This window comes from Pleurodeles waltl, chromosome 2_1 (genome assembly GCF_031143425.1).
Source record: "Pleurodeles waltl isolate 20211129_DDA chromosome 2_1, aPleWal1.hap1.20221129, whole genome shotgun sequence".
Classification (NCBI taxonomy): Eukaryota; Metazoa; Chordata; class Amphibia; order Caudata; family Salamandridae; genus Pleurodeles; species Pleurodeles waltl.
In genome coordinates this window covers 96,480,361-96,500,074 of record NC_090438.1, presented here as the reverse complement: position 1 = coordinate 96,500,074, position 19,714 = coordinate 96,480,361, and the positions used below count along the sequence as shown (strand labels likewise).

General features: G+C 42.8%; 1 protein-coding gene across 2 annotated transcripts in view; it reads right to left on the bottom strand.

Moving 5' to 3' along the window:
• The window catches only part of LOC138261579 (vascular endothelial growth factor receptor kdr-like), a 420,550-nt gene that overhangs the window by 96,999 nt on the left and 303,837 nt on the right, over positions 1 to 19,714 (bottom strand). For both annotated transcript variants that reach the window (XM_069210667.1, XM_069210676.1), the window contains exon 12: positions 17,730 to 17,841. In XM_069210667.1, coding sequence (XP_069066768.1) covers positions 17,730 to 17,841 — 112 coding nt within the window. The remainder of the gene's footprint in view (positions 1 to 17,729; positions 17,842 to 19,714) is intronic.

The following is a 19,714-nucleotide window of genomic DNA, read 5'->3' as shown; positions in this document are numbered from 1 at the left end:
GTACCTTATAAAATTGGTACATTTGTATAGTGCTTTACTAGCCTTTATGAGGCACCAATGCACTACTTTTCTGGTGGGCTGAATAAGTAATTACTCAGTCTTGTGTAAGGATGTATGAATGTTGGCTCCAGTGTCGCCTATGAGCATATATGTTTTGGCTTTGTGTTTGAGGCTCATAGGTGTGCTTCAGGCTCGTGGCAGCTAGTAGCAGTGTCTTTAGCATAATATGGTAGATGAACCGTGCTCACCTGACACCGAATTACCACTCAATGAACTCCTGACAACATTACAAGGGCATTCCTGCGCTGGGGTAATATTTTTTTTAATATTTGCATTTTTTAGTTAATGTCACTCAAAACCAGGGGTCTGTAAAGTAGTGCAGTCAAAAAATTCTCATCTCTTCGTATAATTTAAAATTAGAGGGAGGCAAGCACGCCTTCCCATAACTCGAACAATTAGTGGAAGCCTGAGTGACTTTTGTGGCAGTGCGTAGCTTTTCCTGCTGCAGCTCTGGGTCATTCACTGCGACGAGGAGCATTGGTGTCTATCCACCCCATTCCCTCTGATTCTCCTTCTCTCCCTGGTAGGAATGGCCCACTTGTGCTCTGCCTACCTGTACTTGGTATGCCCTACCGCTTGCATGCCCAAACCTTGCGTGCCACCTCCTACCCGCAATGTGCCCAGCCGCTACTCACCCTGGCACCTACTGGTAATCACGGCAGAGGAGGACTGGGGAACCAAAAGAGACTCTGGATCCACCCCTCCCTTCGTCTCGTCATGCTATCTCTTCCATCTGTCCTTTTCCTCTCTCCCCTTCTCTCCATTCTCTCTTCTCCCTCTGTGATCGCTTTCTCTCTACCTTCCTCCTCCCTACCTCTCTTTCTCTCTCTCTTGAAGCCTCCTGTGCTGTCTGCGATGAACCTCGGGAAGCTGTGCAAAGTGCCAGAGCCAATGGGAGCGGCCCTGGTCGTTCAAACCCGCCTCCAAGAGAACCGACCCACGGGGGAACTGCCTGGTACGATAAAAGGCCAGAACACTCTGGTCATTTTACCATGTCAGAAAGGTCTTCTCCTATCCCATGCCAGTATGAAGACATCATTGAGATCCCAACACAAGGTTTTTACTTGAGCTCTATGTGCATTAGTCTCAGCATTAATGAATTCTGGCTCATAGTCATCAACAAATAGATTTGCTATATCTGGGGCAAAGCAGGCCCCTATTGCTGCTCCTTAAATTTGCTGAAAGAATCCATTTCTAAGAAATTTAGTACTTTTGCTTCATAAGAGTCTGGTACATTCAGCAAGGAATGCAGTTGGTATCCAAGGATTACCTTGGTAATAACTCCCATTGCTGTTTACTCTGTAGTCTTAATATACAACCCAACTTTTCTAAGAATTTGCACCCAGGCTTTTACTTTGTGTCCTCTATAATTTTGATGAAATCTGAACTATTAGGGAAAGTTTTTTTTCAGAAAATATTTAACATATTGACATGGTGGCTCAAATAATGATCCAGGCAGATCCTCCAATGTTCTAAAGAGTTTCAGGAAGATATATATATATATATATATATATATATATATATATATATATATATATATATATATATATATATATATAGAGAGAGAGAGAGAGAGAGAGAGAGAGAGAGAGAGAGAGAGAGAGAGATGGAGTTTTAGGGTTTGGTTTATTCACAGGTATTGATTATTCCCAAATTCAGTCCCCATTCTGTTAGCTCTTAAATATGTGATTGCAGTGAAGGAAATTTAGCTAGTAGTGTGCTATTTAAGATCCCAGCAATCGCCAGGTGATTGTAGAGATCTTACATAGCTCACTGATTATATTGTTATAAACAAGTGTGGATCTCTAACTGTTAGGAATGTGAGAATCGATGGCCCAGACAGCTGCAAGCAGATTCCTGGTACCAGTTTTGCACTAAGACCCTCGAAAGGGTGATCACTGTACAGCAGAATAAAGAACTGAAGGCCAATATCTCCAGCAGGGACTCTCATATAATTGTTCTTGTGCCACTGCCCAAACACTATCACCTTCTAGAGTGGCATCCCACAAACAAGCCAACCAGAGAATGCCACCCTCACCCTTGGCAACCTGGAGAAAATGCTTCATATAGACACAAGGGTGTGTGCATCAGTGTTTCAGTGACTGAAAACAATCAATATAAAACTAAAGTTGACAACGGACCTATGGCTGCTCGTAGACCCACTTTAGAAGAATCTCATGCATTCACCTCACATCGTTTAACAGATACATCAAACCAATACACTTTTCGTGATTGTGATCTTATTCAAGGGGTCCGAGGGCCAATTCTCTGTCACTGTACGCACTTCGCTATATAACTTATACTCACTGCAGCATTCTTATTGGAGTATTTTTTTGTTATATTTGTTCACTCCGATTGGATGTCTTTATTTGATGTTTATTCTCTTTGCGCTCACTTAGCAACACTCCTGGCATCACTGACTGTACTCAATATTGCACTGTCGGCTCTGTCCAAAGCAGCCTCGTCCTTTTGATGCCAGCATCTTCAGTAAATGAGCCCTTGCTCTTTCTGGCATTCCAGGTTTACACTGTGGCTCCTTCAAGCCATGATTCATCGAAATGAAGATGTGTTCCTGCACTGTAGGGCCTCGTGTGAATGGGGAGCCACCATAAGGGAGCATACGTGCTCCCAATACTTGTTTCTCATCTGTGTGCATGTTGGACGTCTTTGGGGGGCATGATTATAAATGAGACATTGACCTTGTCCCTGCTGCGATATTGCCCAATGTGTTTGCATCGTCTGAGTCAGGGCTGGAGACTGCCAGGGGTGCCGGTACCATCTGGGGGCACAGATGCGCTCCACTGCCTTGGTAGGACCCCAACTTAAGAAGTTCTAAAACATTAACAGGGAGATTATGTCCTCACACCTGGCGACACCCACAACAACAGCAGAACACATTAGACAGCCCATTTGATATCGGGGTGCACAACAGCGCACCAAAGCCAGGTATCTAAAGAGGGTGGGGCTTCCCAGAGGCACACCCCCACCGCAGGCCGGGAAATATACAGCCGCTCCGCCCCGTGGCACAGCTCACTCTCCTGGGCTCAAGGGCCCCCTAAAAATCCACTTAGGAGTGATTATTTCTTTAACCCAACATGGAATCGTCACTATACATTAATAGGTTAACCATCACACATTGCAGGCACGATGACTCTGTGCCATAATGACTGTGGTAAACGTGAAACCCCAAAAGAGCTCTCCAACGCTAAAACAAGCATTAACAGGCCACTCAAATGGAAAGTGCACTATACAAAAACTGCATAACATAGCATACCATAACAATACATACCATTATATAACATAACATAATATAGCATAACGTAGCATAGAGGAACATAACATAACACAGCACAACAGAAGATAACCCAACACAACACAACATAACATAAAAGAATATAACATAGCACAACATAGGATGGCAAGGCATAACACAACACAGTACAGGATAAGACAATATAACATAACGTAACATAACATAGCATGGCATGGCATAATCCAACACAGCGCAGGATAACACAAGATAACATTAGATAACAACATAATGTAACGACGCAACATAACATACCATAACAATACATAACATTATATAACATAACATAATATAGCATAACGTAGCATAGAGGAACATAACATAACACAGCACAACAGAAGATAACCCAACACAACATAACATAACATAAAAGAATATAACATAGCACAACATGGGATGGCAAGGCATAACACAACACAGCACAGGATAAGACAATATAACATAACGTAACATAACATAGCATGGCATGGCATAATCCAACACAGCACAGGATAACACAAGATAACATTAGATAACAACATAATGTAACGACGCAACATAACATACCATAACAATACATAACATTATATAACATAACATAATATAGCATAACGTAGCATAGAGGAACATAACATAACACAGCACAACAGAAGATAACCCAACACAACATAACATAAAAGAATATAACATAGCACAACATGGGATGGCAAGGCATAACACAACACAGCACAGGATAAGACAACATAACATAACGTAACATAACATAGCATAGCATGGCATAATCCAACACAGCGCAGGATAACACAAGATAACATTAGATAACAACATAATGTAACGACGCAACATAACATACCATAACAATACATAACATTATATAACATAACATAATATAGCATAACGTAGCATAGAGGAACATAACATAACACAGCACAACAGAAGATAACCCAACACAACACAACATAACATAACATAAAAGAATATAACAAAGCACAACATGGGATGGCAAAGCATAACACAACACAGCACAGGATAAGACAACATAACGTAACATAACATAGCATGGCATGGCATAATCCAACACAGCGCAGGATAACACAAGATAACATTAGATAACAACATAATGTAACGACGCAACATAACATGAAGCAAAGAAGATTGCACCGATGCACTCCTAAACCCCTACTCCTGCCTGACATATATAGCAATATAAAACAACATCGAATGCGAGGAGATTTACGGCCTGCTTTAGATTACTCTGCCACAAACGAGACGGATACCACGTCCGCGAAAATGTATGTCCCGTAGGAAATAATGGGATTCTTATTTCAGCGTACGGGATATCCATCACCGTTGTGACGAAGTAACCTGTCGGCCAATATCTAAATCAGGCCCTAAGTCTCAACCTGAACAGTTTAACATGAACTGTCTCTTACAGGAAATGCTTCATAGTGGTAAAATGATATCTGCCTTTGTAACTGTATTTCTGTGTCGTGCTCTGGTATGTAATTTGCACTCTGAATGACTGCTTTGTGGGAAGCTAACAATGTAGAAACGTGTCTTACAGGTGTTGTAGTTTGCCCACGTGCTGAGTCATCTTTTTACCACAATTACTCCTCTGCAAATGTTACTTTCAACCTCGCTCAAACATTTTGAAACTCAAAGTTTTGGAACACCCTAAAAGAGTGAGAGAAAAAATAGGCGGGATCTAAGGGTGAAACTGAGATACAGTTTAGATTCAGCAGTTTCCACTTTTTGGTAATTTAGAGGATGAGTCACACAAAAAGCACTTCCATCAATAGATTAAGCAGAAGGCATCTGTCATGCATGATGTACATCCAGGGCTGGCTTTAGCGCTGGTGGCACCCTGTGCGACAAGATTGTTTGGCGCCCCTCACCTAATGAGCACCTTCTCGGATTCCCACACTACCACCTGGCAAAAGTGCTCCTCATCTCTCCATAGCCCCTCTCTCACAGACATTTCATTTGTTTTAAAGCGCGGGTGAAGGCTGGCTTTACTATTCCACTCAACTAGCCACATAAAATATAGTTCTGTTCTTTGCATCAGGCATATTAACCCTCTGCGCTACTTTATGGAGAGTCAAAACTGCCACTGGACAAATCTCGATCTCTCTCTCTAGCAGCAACATTAATCACAAGAGTTATCTTGACATTTTAATTGCTTCCTGAAGGCTGCACACACAAGGACATTTTCAGCAGGTGTTTTTAAATCGCAAGTTTTGTAAGTTTTATTTCTAAACACAGCGCCCCTCTGAGGTCACCGCCCCCCTATCCAGGTCAGCACCTGCTGCGGCCGCACAGGTCGCTCCGTCCTAAAGCTGGCCCAGTGTACATCTATGCTTGGTCGTACATCTATGCCATCTTACGGCGAGGTAAGGCAACAGCCTTAGACGCCCACCTAGAGGAAATGTCAAATTCCTGGAAAAGGCACCATAAATAACCTTTTATCCAGACTATGGGGAGTGCTCCAGGACGCAAAACCAGCTCTTCACACTGCTCTTACCTACAAACGCTGTGTAAACGGAACACGTTTGGACACATGCTCACACTTTCTCCAGCATTTATGCCAGTCTAAGGGAATGATTTAGAGCTTAGGGGATGGGTTTGTACGTCACAAACGCAACGGATATCTAGTGCCTAATTTGAGCCGATGGGTCCCGGTGCTCGGCACTGGCACTTAATTGTCAACACCGGCACTTGTGACAGTCTGCCACATGATGGCGCTGTTTTCCTAAAATAGAGATCAACACAACAGTTGTTTAATCATTCAATATATATTAAAAATGACTAATACCTGCTACCCAAGCCATTCTTATACCTTGAGGGGCCTGGAATAATCTGAATTGTCACACTTGTAGGGTGAGATGGTTAGTAGTTGTGTTGCATGTGTCATTGGCGGCGATAGCAGGGGTGATAGGTACAGCAAGCTTCAGTGGCTTCCTGACGAGGGCTCTGGCACTTATTGTTTTTACAGACTAAGCCGTGTGGATATCCCGTCCCCTGTATTACAAGTGCCATATATAAAATGGCACTAGTGATAAGGCAGAAAGGGTATCTGCCACGTTTGTGTCATAGTACCCGACAGCAAAACTCTATATCAGGCCCTAAGTTACATTTTAATTTCTACGAAAGGTTTTGCAACATGTTCTCAAAGTTATAACTGTGGCTGTTGAAGTCATTTGTTGTATTCACCTAACTGCCCCTCTGACTACCAGCTGGAAATGCTTAATGAACTAAAACAACTTCAGGGTATACGTGTGTGGTGTAACTATGAATGTGTAGGGTAGTCACACTTATACAAATACAACCACCTGCATTCACTCATTTACTTGTGTTTTATGCTTTGAGCATGCATGCACCTGCACATTTGAAGGCCTAAATCTAACATATCCCAGGTACATGCATGCACATTCCCAAGCATAAATCTAACATACTTGATGCATGCGTGTACATGCGCATTCCCATGCATAAATCTAGTCTGTCCCAGATGCATGCATGCACATGCACATTCCCAGGCATAATTCTAACATCCCTGCTGTATGTACTCACTTGCACACAATAGGCATAAATCTAATTTATTCCTGATGCATGCATGCACGCAAATATTCCAAGGCATACATCTAACTTATCTCAGATACATGCATACACATTCCAGGCATAAATCTAACTTATCCCAGATGTATGCATACACCTGCACACTACAGGCGTACCTCTAACAACTGTGATGCATGCAGGCGTACGCACCACCTCAAGCATAAATCTAACATCCCTTATGCATGCATGCCAATGCAAATTCCCACCCATAAATCTAACCTACCCCAGAAGCATGCATGTACATACACATTCCCAGGTATAAATCTAACATCCCTGATGCATTCATGCACATTCCCATGAATATATCTAACTTACCCCTGATGCATGCATACACATGCGCATTCCCAGGCACGCATCTAACGTTTTCGTGCAAGCATGCACATTCACAGTCATAAATCGAACATATCCCTGATACATGCATGCACATACATGGGCATAATTTTAACATTCACCTGATGATTGCATGCACATGCAAATTCCCTGGCATAAACCTAACATATCATTTAAAAAATCGCTGAAAAAACATCTACTTAGCAGTAAGGGCTGAAGGTAGTTTAGAGATGAACAATTAGCCATTTACAAGGTGCAGCCTCTGTTTCATGAATCAGGCCTTATTTGTGGTCGAAGTAAACTTCACAGTACCCTTTATTGATGCATATTACAAATGTTGCAGTCGGCGCAGTTCGTTAGAATACGAGTATTTTTGCCAAGATGATAAGAATACATTTATGTATAAAGATGTATTTCAAGACCACAAAGTGACACTTTTATTCTAACCCCTAAGGAGAAAGAACTGCAAAAGATGGTTGCAGATTGAAAGAAACATTATCATCATTTTTTCTACAGTGCTTCATACCACAGCTTTTGCTATTTATAAATAATCCGTGTTAATAATACTACTTTTATGGCACTCAATGTACAGACCTCAGAAGACCTAAGCCTGAGTTAGCCTCTCCCAGATTCACAATTGTGACCCGCAGGTCACAGCAGATGTCAGCATTGAGAGTTTAACTCACTGAGCTATCTTGCAGCTCTTACCCACTCTGACTCTTTGTATGCAGTGAATATGAAACCTGAACCAGGGGGTGCTGACAAGCATCCACTGGCTTACGAGTAACGGAAGAAAACAGGAGTGGCTGGAAGTGAGCACTACTCCAAGGTGCCCATGCCACATAATTAGAAGGCATAAGGCAAGGACTGGCTGGAAATCACATTCCGCAATATTTAATTTTTGGTAAACTCTCCACATGACTATAGCTGACAAAAGGTAGGATGCTGGGATGGCTGTGCAACATGAACACTGCTCGAGGGCAGGGCAGGTAATGCGCTGGAGTTCGCCTGATGGAGATCTGCATCAGAGGGACCTGTTCACAAAGGCATTTTTGAGTCTGTAAAGTAGTTCACCTGTAGCAAGTTTTATGTGGTGTAGGAGCATACATTTTAATAATGCTTTGAGTGACCCAGCAGAAGGTTACAAATTATGTTTCTTGTTTAACAGCCTAAGGTAGAAAGCTGCACTGACACACATTTTTAAAGTTTTCATGTTTTCATTTGTGGCAATCACAATTGTGCCTACTGGATATAACAATGTGCTAACAAAATTTAAATTATGCCAAAGTATATTTTAGACACTAGATTAACTGCTAGCATTAAAATAAATGTGCATGTTTAATGTGTGATTTATGAGTTTAACTAGACATGCGCATAAAAGTAAATGCACTTCTCTGTTATATTTAACATGATACATTAACAAGGTTTTACAATTGATAATGAAATGTTTTATTCTTTCTGATGGTATATTATTAATGTTGAACTTATAAGTTTGCATATCATTATTAACAAGTATATTATTGAATTTATATTTCTTTTGTTAGCATAACTAGGCCTTCAGAGCTCATATATGCAGTCATGTAAAGGGATGAATCATTGTTCTTTCTAATGTGGATTTTTCCATTAGGTTCCATTCCCATGAGTAGCAATAGGTTCTTTGTTCAATTGCACAGAGACTTTTAGCTTAGTAAGCTTGGTCTGAAACAATTAGGCCTGTGGACTTAACGTGAAATAAATTGTTTTAATTGACATGCGGCTTCACATGGGACTAAGACAAAAACATTGTACACCCTGGGAAGAAACTGGATTGTTGCAATTGAAAACAAATTGTTGCAAAACTGTTTGGAGTCACGCGGAAAGAGGAGACGATCTCAGGCTAGACCTAGGAATTAAACGGACTGTTGCAACCTGAAAAGGTACCATTAATTTGATTGGACATTGCCCCTTTTGCGTGATGTGGTACCACTGGATCAACAAATCAGAGTAAAATATTCTTTTTGATTAGGGATGGACTTTGTAAGTTTTAGTCAGTCTTTCCTTGACTCTGTGCAGCTCTCTCTGCACTTTCCTAATGATGCTTTGGACTGGACTGGATTTGCTGCTGGTCTACTGGCTTTGCTGTTAAGAATCCTTGAATGCTATCCCTTGGAGAGGTATATCTCCCAGCTGATTGCCATTTCCCGTGACATGTCCTTCTTTTTCTATAATAGAAGCTAGCATGCCGACACTCACCTATTTTATTTTTCTACTTAGTATTCTATAGCCGTAGATATATTCTTTTCCAAATTATTTTTGTCTCTTTTGTGTTTTGCCTGCATGTGTTAGCCCGTCCCCACACATTCATGTCCTAATTTGGTTAGTTGTAGGGACAACCCATGTCCACCACTGAATTGTGTACACTGCTTAATTGAGCTTGACAAATGCTAACACAGTCTGACCTGAGAAATGTATCCGTGTCTCAAATTATTCCCTTAATGATTTCTATTATTCTTCTTGAATGCTTAATTGTGTTGATGTTCATTCAATTAAACTTGTTTGGCCGTTTTGGGCCACCAATGGTGTTGATATATCGTCATAATTTGATTTTGCGCACAGTCTTCATGACATTAGCTTTGTGGTTATGAAATAAAGCTTTGAAACTTTTCATTGATTGGAGTTTTCTTTCCGTGGCCACATTGTATCATGGTGTCTAAATTGTTGGGGTGGTGTTGAAGTAATTGTGTATGGTCAACCACACTACTTACTGGGTCAAAAGGTCCCTCGACCTCAGTGAAGTGTTTAATTCCTGTGATGGATGAAAGAACGCATTAACAGTGGTCTTACAAGCCTTTCTGATTGGCCCCAAAGCATCTCAAATGGGAACAAAATGGATCAAGAGGCTGCCTATTGATACATAGTTAGAACAAGCAGGAAAGCCTGTGCCGACTTTAGACTTTTACTGATAGGAAGTTGAATGTTGAAAGGGCAATGCAGAAAGCATGTAAGAGCACGTAAAAGACTACTCCTGTAGAGTTACTTCTTTTATTTATAAAAATGCATTTCTTATTGGGACTGCAGTTTATTGTTCAGGTTTTCTCTCTGCTGGTAAGGCATTTTCCCCTAGGTGAAATTCTCCTCCATCAGTCAGTATCTTGTACTCAGGGGACAGAAGGCAGTCTTCATTCTCTTATTGAGGGAACTCTCCGGGTGCCCCATTGACCTCAGAGCATGACAGTAAAATAGGAGAAACCCTCATTGGCTTGTCTGATTGATGAGCTGAGTGAAGGAAAAACAACAGACACTGCTGGGGAAGGACACAGAGGAGGGCAGCTCTCCCCAGCCACAGAGGGACATTCTCTCCTACAACTTGGGGTCCTTTTCCCATGTTCCACACCCCATCCCCAAGATACATGCTTAGTGTCTTCCTTTCCCGGGACACTGACACAGGAGTAGTTTAATCTTTCTGAATAAACACCACTTGATGAGTTTGTGTAATTGCCATACTTCCTAGGCTTGCACTGTCCCTTGTGTAACTGTACCCCTAGTGGTGGAGGAAGGGTGCCACGGGTCCTTATACAACCATGGGAAATGGGCCCTGCACCGGTTGGGTATTATAAGACAGACAGAAATGGAGTGTAGAGGGTCCACAACTCCACTGGATCCGGGTGCCACTGCACCTGCTGTCCGTGCCCTTTACTATCTCTACTTTTACTACTAGTAGATTACTTGCAGAACTAAAGACTCCATGTATAAAGTGATTTTGTGGACACAAAGCCCCTGTGTTTTGCGAAACCACACGCTTTGCGACTGTGAAGCCACCAGTTATGTGCCAAAGGCCATTTGCACCCGGACATGTCTTTCCTGTGTGAATCATTGTGAGTGGGAGGTTCACCCCTCCTTCTGAACTGCAATGCCATGCATCAAAGGAATGTATGCCATTTGTGTAATTTAGTGTTTTTGTAGCACTCTAAGGCCAGGGGCGTGCCTTGCTCAGTTGGGTTGGGGGGTGTGAGCTTCAGATTTCGCAACAATAACACTGGCATATCTTGTGAAAATACCACAAAATATGAGCAGCAGGGCATGAGTAGGGCTTAAGGGGCAGTGCGAAATGTTAGCAGAACTTCAAACACAATATTTTTCAAACTAAGCAACATTTTTAAGACCTTCAAAATAGAGACAAAAGCGTGAGTGTGTGTGCGTGTGTGTGTGTAAAAATGACAGGTGAAATCTGACAGATACCTCACAATACCCGACTAAAAGCACTTGCACCCAACTATTTACAACATAACTCATTTGTAGAGCGGGTGTAACACTCCCAACACCCCCCACCCCGCCTCCTGAAGCAAAGCACAGGTCTAAGGTCACTGTTAGCATATGGTGCTATATAAAAACTAATTTAACGTAAATCTAAACTAAATAATGAGAAACTACGCAATTTTTTACGGAAAAGAGGAAATTGAGGCCAGTGCTGAAGTGCTCTGGAAACCTAGTGGCCTTTCTCTAAGGAACGCTCGAAGGGTGCAGAATATATTGAAGGATGTATTCGGGTCTGCTCAGTGGACTAATGCATCTTCTCAGGAACCTGTATTTGACCTCATGCTGACAAGTTAGGCCGGCGCAGCCTTTCATCCTTCTGAGGTTGACAGGAGTACCACTAAATTAGGTAAAAATCACACATCAGTTACTTCATAGCCAAGAGACCCAGGTAAATGCACAACTCTACAGGTGCCCATGATATGGCAGCTAGCTGCTAGATGGAAGTAGCCACCTGGCATCAGCTCAGGAGAGTTCTTGGCCAGATTCCTGCACAGATTCAAGCAAACTAAAGATTGGCTACTAGAGGTTCTCCATAAATTACACTTCACATGAACTCTTGACTTATATTAGCAAGTCCACAGGACGCAGAATACACGCAGGTCCCAGTTCTAAAAGAAAGTTGTTAGTCTGCAAGTGCGGGTTGGTGATCGACCATGCCCTATAAAATGTTAAGGGGCATACTTATAAGCCCCTTGTGCCTCCTGCACTACATTGTTAAGGAGGCATTTTCGTCGCACTGTGGCTTAAATTTATGCCACAGTGGCAGGGCGCGGTCATGCGCTAAAAATAGCAGCCCTGCACCACTTTTGAAACGCAGGGATCCGCAGTATTTACAGGAATTCGGCTTACCCCTGGATTTCCCCTTGAGCTGCGGCTGAATTAAGCTGCCTGCGCCAACACAGGCATCCTTGCACCGGCTGCTGTGCTAAGCGCTACGTACGCAACAGGAGGCTCATGTCTACGTCCAGCAACATGCAGGCTGCAGACCACTTAACCAGACGTAAGGATGCTCTCCATCAGCAAAGAGCAAGTAAATCTGCTCGAGGTAATCGTTTTTGGGGGGAGACGTGGCAGATGATAATAAAAAAGCATTATGGCATTAGGTTTTAATGGAGCTGGGGCCCCCACAAACGCTCGCAGTCATCAATTCGCCTTCTTCCTGACACGTTTACACTGTCTGTCTTGTTTCAAAATGTCAGGCCCGCCTCATTCCGCCTGTAAGTCTCCCAAGAGGGGGGAGGGAGCTCCCATGACAAGACCGCAAGTGTGGCTTTAAAAATGGCAGGCATATTAATTTATGGAGACTGTTGGCATTAGCGCCGGAAACGAAAACAACTCAATTCGCCGTGATCGGCTGTGAAATAGAGCAGGCCGGATTAATTTCAAAGCTGGTCTATGTTTCTCCCTCTGGTCGACAAAATCCGGGCTCGGTGTTTTGAAAGACAGGTAACATTGCCCTTCCAAAGGCCAGGGTAAGGCAGCAGTTTTCAGGCATCACCATTAGGTGGCGGCAAAAATCAAGAAAAGCGGGATATGGTCTGTTTATTGGGTTCAGGGAGCGCTGCAATGGCAAAACCTATTTTGCCTGGTGCGCCGAAAACCCTTGCATTGTTTCTGCAGATAGAGCCGATATAAAGAACAACCGAAAGCACCAGGGCAGCAGCCAGGGAAAAATGCACATTTGCAAAATATGTTTGCTATCATTTTAGCGACACTGTGTGCACCGTAGACAGATGTGCGAAAGTCGCTGTTACCTCTATGTATTTCTTCATGTGTGGATTTATAGTGCCCAATAATGCAACATGTATTTGCACATGTGCATAATGAATTAACGCTGGTTCTCAATTGTCCTAGTATACACACTGTTGCACAATTGATAGCTTACACGCATGCGCAATACGGATCTGTGGCCCGGGTGAAAACATATATTGTGCCACAGATGATTTGCTATGACATGGAAAGGTCGAAGCGCTGGTGTAAAGAAATGCACAGAGGCCAGTAAAATAGACACCAATGCATGAGACAGGTTCAGGATAAAAACAACCATTGCACCGGTGCGGAAGCAGAGCCCGTGCACATTTGCAACGTCTTTCTGCTTGCGAATGCACGTTACCAGGCGTCTCGTAATAAGGCTCTGAGAAGTGTAGCTGCTCTATTAAGGGAACACATTCTACAAGTAAAAAAAAATCAACCCATCTGATATAGATCAGAGTATAATTATAAAACACACAGGTGGGTGGCCTTTTCATCCATTGGTCTGTTCAACTGTCACTCACATTTTGCTTATGCATACCAGTCTACAGTTGGCCAACCCACTTCAGCCATTGGTTCCCTTGCACCGTACACATTTGCCTGAACACAAGTGCACTTCACTGCAACGCCTGGAGGGCCAATTCTTTACAATGTTAATGCAATTTTTCTTTCCATTCTTTATCCCTGTATTAAGTTATTTTCGTGTCTTTAAACTATGGGCCTGATTACGACCTTCGCGGACGGGGTTGCTCCGTCACAAACGTGACGGATATCCCTTCTGCCGTATTGCGATCCCATTATATCCTATAGAGATTGTAATACGGCTACGGAATATATTTGTCGTGTTTGTGACGGAGTATCCCATCCACCAAGATCGTAATCAGGCCCTAAGTTCTTAGGGTCCATTATTGCAATCCAATAGTGCATTCTTTGCAGCAATAAGAATCCATTTTTTTTCATAATGTGAATTAAAACTAAAAATATTTTCCGTCCCTTCTTTAAGCACAACTGCCTGCTAGGAAGCACCCTTAATGTGCTATTAAAATTATATGTGACAGTTCATTTATTTTTCAAATTAACATTTTTATTGCCAGCATATGGCTGCCACATTTACAAGGAATCATGTTACCCTTATTTTTATTACTATTCATATGGCATATGACATTCAATAAACAAATATAGACACCGTACAAGCTTGCCGAGGGCAGGCCTATTGGCTTTGCTAATAGTTTATTAAAGAATGGCAAATAATTTAATGGGCTCTTCTGAGAAATTTCTTTGGTAGCTTCATAAAGGTCCCTGTCAACTCGGACTCTAGCGGTATTCCAAAGTATCTATAACCCTTTGTGACCCCAATCCTACTTCCTTCAAAACCTATGAATCAACTGAAATCTGGGTCACCTTAGTTCCCTATTATTTAGGTAATTGGTATTCCCTGCTATTTATAGCACCCCAAAATCACAAATTTGTGGTAGTAAGCAATATATTTAAGGTGTGTGTGTGTGAAAAACAAGATGTTATTGTTTCCTGCTATGGAAGCACCAAAAGTGGGGTGAAAGCATTTGCTCCAATTTTGGCCCAGTGAAAGTCATCTGGACCATGATGTGACGCAGCGGGTGTCATAATCGCCGCAAGCGAGGCGAGATAGTAAAATGTCACTTTTTCTAGAGTGACAATGCATCAATATGTATTGCCAGCATTCCTTCCATCACCTTTTGTGTTTTTTGATGTAGTGCCCTAATTGGCTAAGTGTATGTCCAGACGTGGGTCCCATGCTCACAGTGCCACTTGAACCAAGCCGCACTGAACTGTTGACCCCCAATCAGGGCGAAACTGCTCATGGGGTGCTTGTCTTCTGGTTCAAAGAGGACCTGGCCTGGTGGTTCAGGCTGGTCTGTTCCTAACGCAGCAAGGTCAATACTGATTTGCATATGGCTGTGTCCAATCTGAGATGGTATGATGGGCAAAATAACAATGGGTTAGAATGCTACCCCGGGTGATTGGCAGTGGTGAGGCAAATTGCAAGCATTCTTCCCATCACCATTTGTGTGCTCAGTGTTGAGTGTAAGCTGTGTAATCACTGGAGTAAAGTAATATCTGAGCTCCCAAACCTCCTCCCCTTCATGCACAAGCCTTGACTGCCGGCCTCCACTGGAGAGGCAAGTGTGCAAAGAGTCCGCAGTTATCCAGTTAGAGTGCAATACTGTATAATGCTCTGGGTACCAGTGGCTAACAACAGAAGCCACCATGGCTAGTGTCCATTAAGTACTAATAGACACAGAATACCGAGAAAATGCCCTCCAACCACGGGCAAGTATACAAATTAGAACACGCAGGCCATAGAGTGATTAACTGGAATGCTCAAGCTGAGGGCTCTAACTGGTGATAATGGACTGCTTTCTAGACTGTGATGCTTGTGATGTAATATTTCACCAGCTAAAGAGAATTTGATTTCAGATTTTTTTTAACCACATGGCTCATTCAGAGGCTGATTTCTGGAAGTCGTACCAGGAGACTGTGGCCCTCATTTTGATTTTGGCAGTCTTTTTGAAAGGCAGCCGAAGCCGCTGTAGTGCTGGCAGTCTGCTGACCATATTAGGAGTCATTGAAGGACTTCCACCCATTTATAGGCAGAAGTGCGACTCCGAAGAGGTGGTTGCATCGCCAGCACTGTCATGGCAGCAAGACTCCGCCCACCATATTACGAGCTGTAATACGGCTTGGCAGAGTCTTGCTGGTGTGGTGGTGCTGGCGGTGCAAGACCGCCAGGACCCATCCCCTGCCAGATGACCTCTTCGACGAAGAATGTAATTGATTGTCTGAAAGGGGGGGGTGTGCGTGTATGTGTGCGAATGTGGGTGTATGAGTGCGTGTATGTATGCGAATGGGGGTGTATGAGTGCGTTTGGGAGCAAGTAAATGGGGGTGTCTGCATGTATGCGAGTGAATGGGGATGTGTGTCTGCATGTATGTGAGTGAGTGGGGGTGTCTGTGTGAATGCATGCATATGCCAAGGGTGTGTATGTGAATGAATGCATGTGTGAAGGGGTGGAGGGCGTGTGCCTGTGTGTGGACTTTTTGGTGCTTGCTTTAGGCAATGTTTGTGTGCGTATATGTGTGCGAATGGGGGTGGATGAGTGCGTGTATGTGTGCGAATGCGGGAGTATGAGTGCGTGTTTATGAGCGAGTGAATGGGGGTGTGTGTCTGCATTTATGTGAGTGAGTGGGGGTTTCTGTGTGAATGCATGTGTATGCCGAGGGGTGTGTATGTGAATGCATGCATGCATGCGTGTAGGAGTGGGGGTCTGTGCCTTTGTCTGGACATGTGGGGGTGTGCCGGTGACAGAAATTGGGATTCCTGTCACCGGATGTGTTTCCGCCAGAGTTTTCAAGGCAAAGTGACCGCCACGGAAAGCCTGGCAGTCTGTAGGTTTGTAATCCGGCCGGCAGGCTGAGGTCTGCTGCTGGGGGGTTGGAGGGTGTTCACCGCCGGCCGCAGTGGTGCGACCACACTGGCGGGCTAGGCGGCGTTGTGGAGGTTTGGCGTCTGCCAAACCCCACAACTTGTGATTTGGCGGTCCTTACCGCTGGGTCTGCAGCGGTAAGACCGCCACAGCGAGACCGCCAGCCTCATAATGAGGCCCTATGAGTGTCTTAACGAATCTCAAGTTTATTATCAGACTAGGAAGCGGTATAGAACGCTCAACTTGAAATTTATGTTTAATATGAAATGGTATTTTGAAGTTTGAAGACTTTTAATTGCACACACTTAAAAATAATTTCAAATTGGTTGGAAAAGGTATTTCGTCTGAATAACTGTAAAAGCTTTGCAGCAGTTTTCACAGTTAGTCGGTGTGATTCTAAATCATTACGAATGTTTTTTATGCAACAAAATATAAAGTAGTTTTGCTTATGTTTATATGAAAGATGAGAGATTTACATTAAATCAATTCAATCTACTGAATTAAGTTAGACATTAAAACATTAACCTGATTTCATTGCCATTAGTTGATTTATTAAAATACTGTCAATTTTCTAATGTATTGTATGAGAGTTTGTTTTTGCATCTAAGTGTGGAGGTTCAGAAACAGATCCAAAAACAACGGCTATGTATACTATATCGCTAAATACTAACATTAATTAATCCTTTCAGGTCAAATCCATTCCACCTACTGTCATGCAGCACTGAAATAAAATAGTTATACCATCCATCCATCCACCCATCCATCCATCTTCCTTTCTTGCTTTCTTTCTTTCAAATTAAAAAATGCTTTTACTTGCGGTTAATTTCTTTTATCACTTGTGTTTTTTTATCAGACATCTCCAAAGTGCTGCCACCGAGCCAGAATTTCAACTTTGAATATCTCCACCAAGATATGTTTAACATTTACCTGAGACAAAGAACCTGATGCTCCTCTCCTCTGTTCCCACTTCGTTTGAGGCAACACAGAAGTAGATCCCAGAGGTGTTGCTTGCTGCGGATGTGGTCAGAGTGCTCACCGTCTGTAAGACAAACAACAGGTCCATCAGCATTGTCTTGGCTAGGCTTTGATAAATATTAGGGGTGGGCAAAATGTTCCATCCTGCCCACGGATTTGGTGAAATTTCGGCAGATCTGAAAGTAAGGCAGAGTTTTGGCCAAATTCCACAAAAAGCTGTGAGGCGGAATTTTTCTTCCGCAAGGCTCACTAATATGTGAGCGCGATCTGGCATGATTTTCTAACATGGGTAGTTGTCTGTGTTTGAGGTCGGTGGGCTGCCGTTCGAGCAGATTTGCTGCAGCTCAAGTAGATTTTCTACTCGAGTGGCAGTAAAATTAACTCGAATAGCTACACTCTTGTGCAATGCCTAGTGCAGTTTGTGCTGATTTTCATGGCATTTCATGATACCGGTGCTAAATTGCAGCGTGAGCAGCACAAGCTGTATATTTTCTGCCTCTTGATAGAATCTCGCAGAGTTTTCCTGTAACTCCGCAAAATTCTGCAGAGTGAAACTCCACAAGCTCACCCCCAACCTAATACATTTTTTTGCTTGCTTTAGGCAATGCTTGTGTAAAATCAGAGAAATTAACAGCAACAACTGGCCAACGAGACCATAAAAAAGGCCTACCAACAGCCACAAAACTGTCCCACACACTGACCTGTGAGACCAGCCTACTGGGCTCTGCCTGATTGGTCTATAGGCCAGTCCAAACTTGATGTAGACAACGGAACAACAATATTTACTGCAGAATGTACGTTTTGTCTAAAAATGTACAATTAGCACTGCCTCTTGTGGAATGGTTGGATCAGAGAATTTAGCTCCATCCATTTTTACTTGTTCTGTTCTATTTCATGAAGATGTTCATAAAGGGGTCATCTGGGCCTGATGGCTCAGTGAACTAATAAATCCATTACAGAGGTCAGTGTGACCACATGGTCACACGTCCGAATCCTGATTGGACAACTCAGTCTTCCACCCTCCTGAGACGTAGTTAGGTACCAATAAACATATGAAGTAAAGTGCCAAGCACATTTGGAGACAAGATATTGGATGTTCGACCTGAATACCCCCAAAAAAGTCAAAGACGCTTAACTGATATTCTGTCTTGGAAGCCATAACCAGAATACTGGTTAGAAGGGATCACCTGCAGTCTTACTTTTGATCCTGTAAGGTAGTCCCAAATGATGTCGGGGTGGGGGAGTGATACAGTCTGATCTTCATTGCTACATTAATCAAAGGTATAGCCAAGGTATAATCAATTAATTTAAGCAAAATATGAAATGTATTAAGACTCTGTTAATAACAATAACTTTTTTTTCATATAGTAATTGCTGTCACACTAGTGACATTTGTAATGCTTTACCAGGTGTTACCAGTATTCACCTTAATACTACTCAGTATATCTACCTCTGAGGAATGAAATGTTGAGTCAGCCCCATTAGGATTCAAACCTATGACTACAGGTAACATACAGACCTCAGCAGTAAAAGTGTATGTGACCTAGGACCAGATGTATGACCTTTTGTTTTGCCACTCGCAATCTACGATCCGTTTGGGAACTGCAAATTGCGAGTCACAAAACAATCAACAGTGTTAAATACACTGGTGCGGTTCCCAGTGGGGTCACAAATGGCCTCCACCATCGATATTCATAAGGTGGGTCGCAATTTGCGACCCCATTGGGAATGGCCACACTAAGAGGGATGGTGGCCTGCTGGGGACAGCAGACCACCATGTCTGTGACTGCTTTTTAATTAAAACTGTTTTTTTTCAACTACAGCCTGTTTTTCTTAAAGGAAAATGGGATACATTTCAAACAAAAAAATGAAAAGTTTGCTTTTCATTTTTTCAGAGTAGGAGGTGGTCTGTGGGACCACTGCCTGCTCTGAAAAAA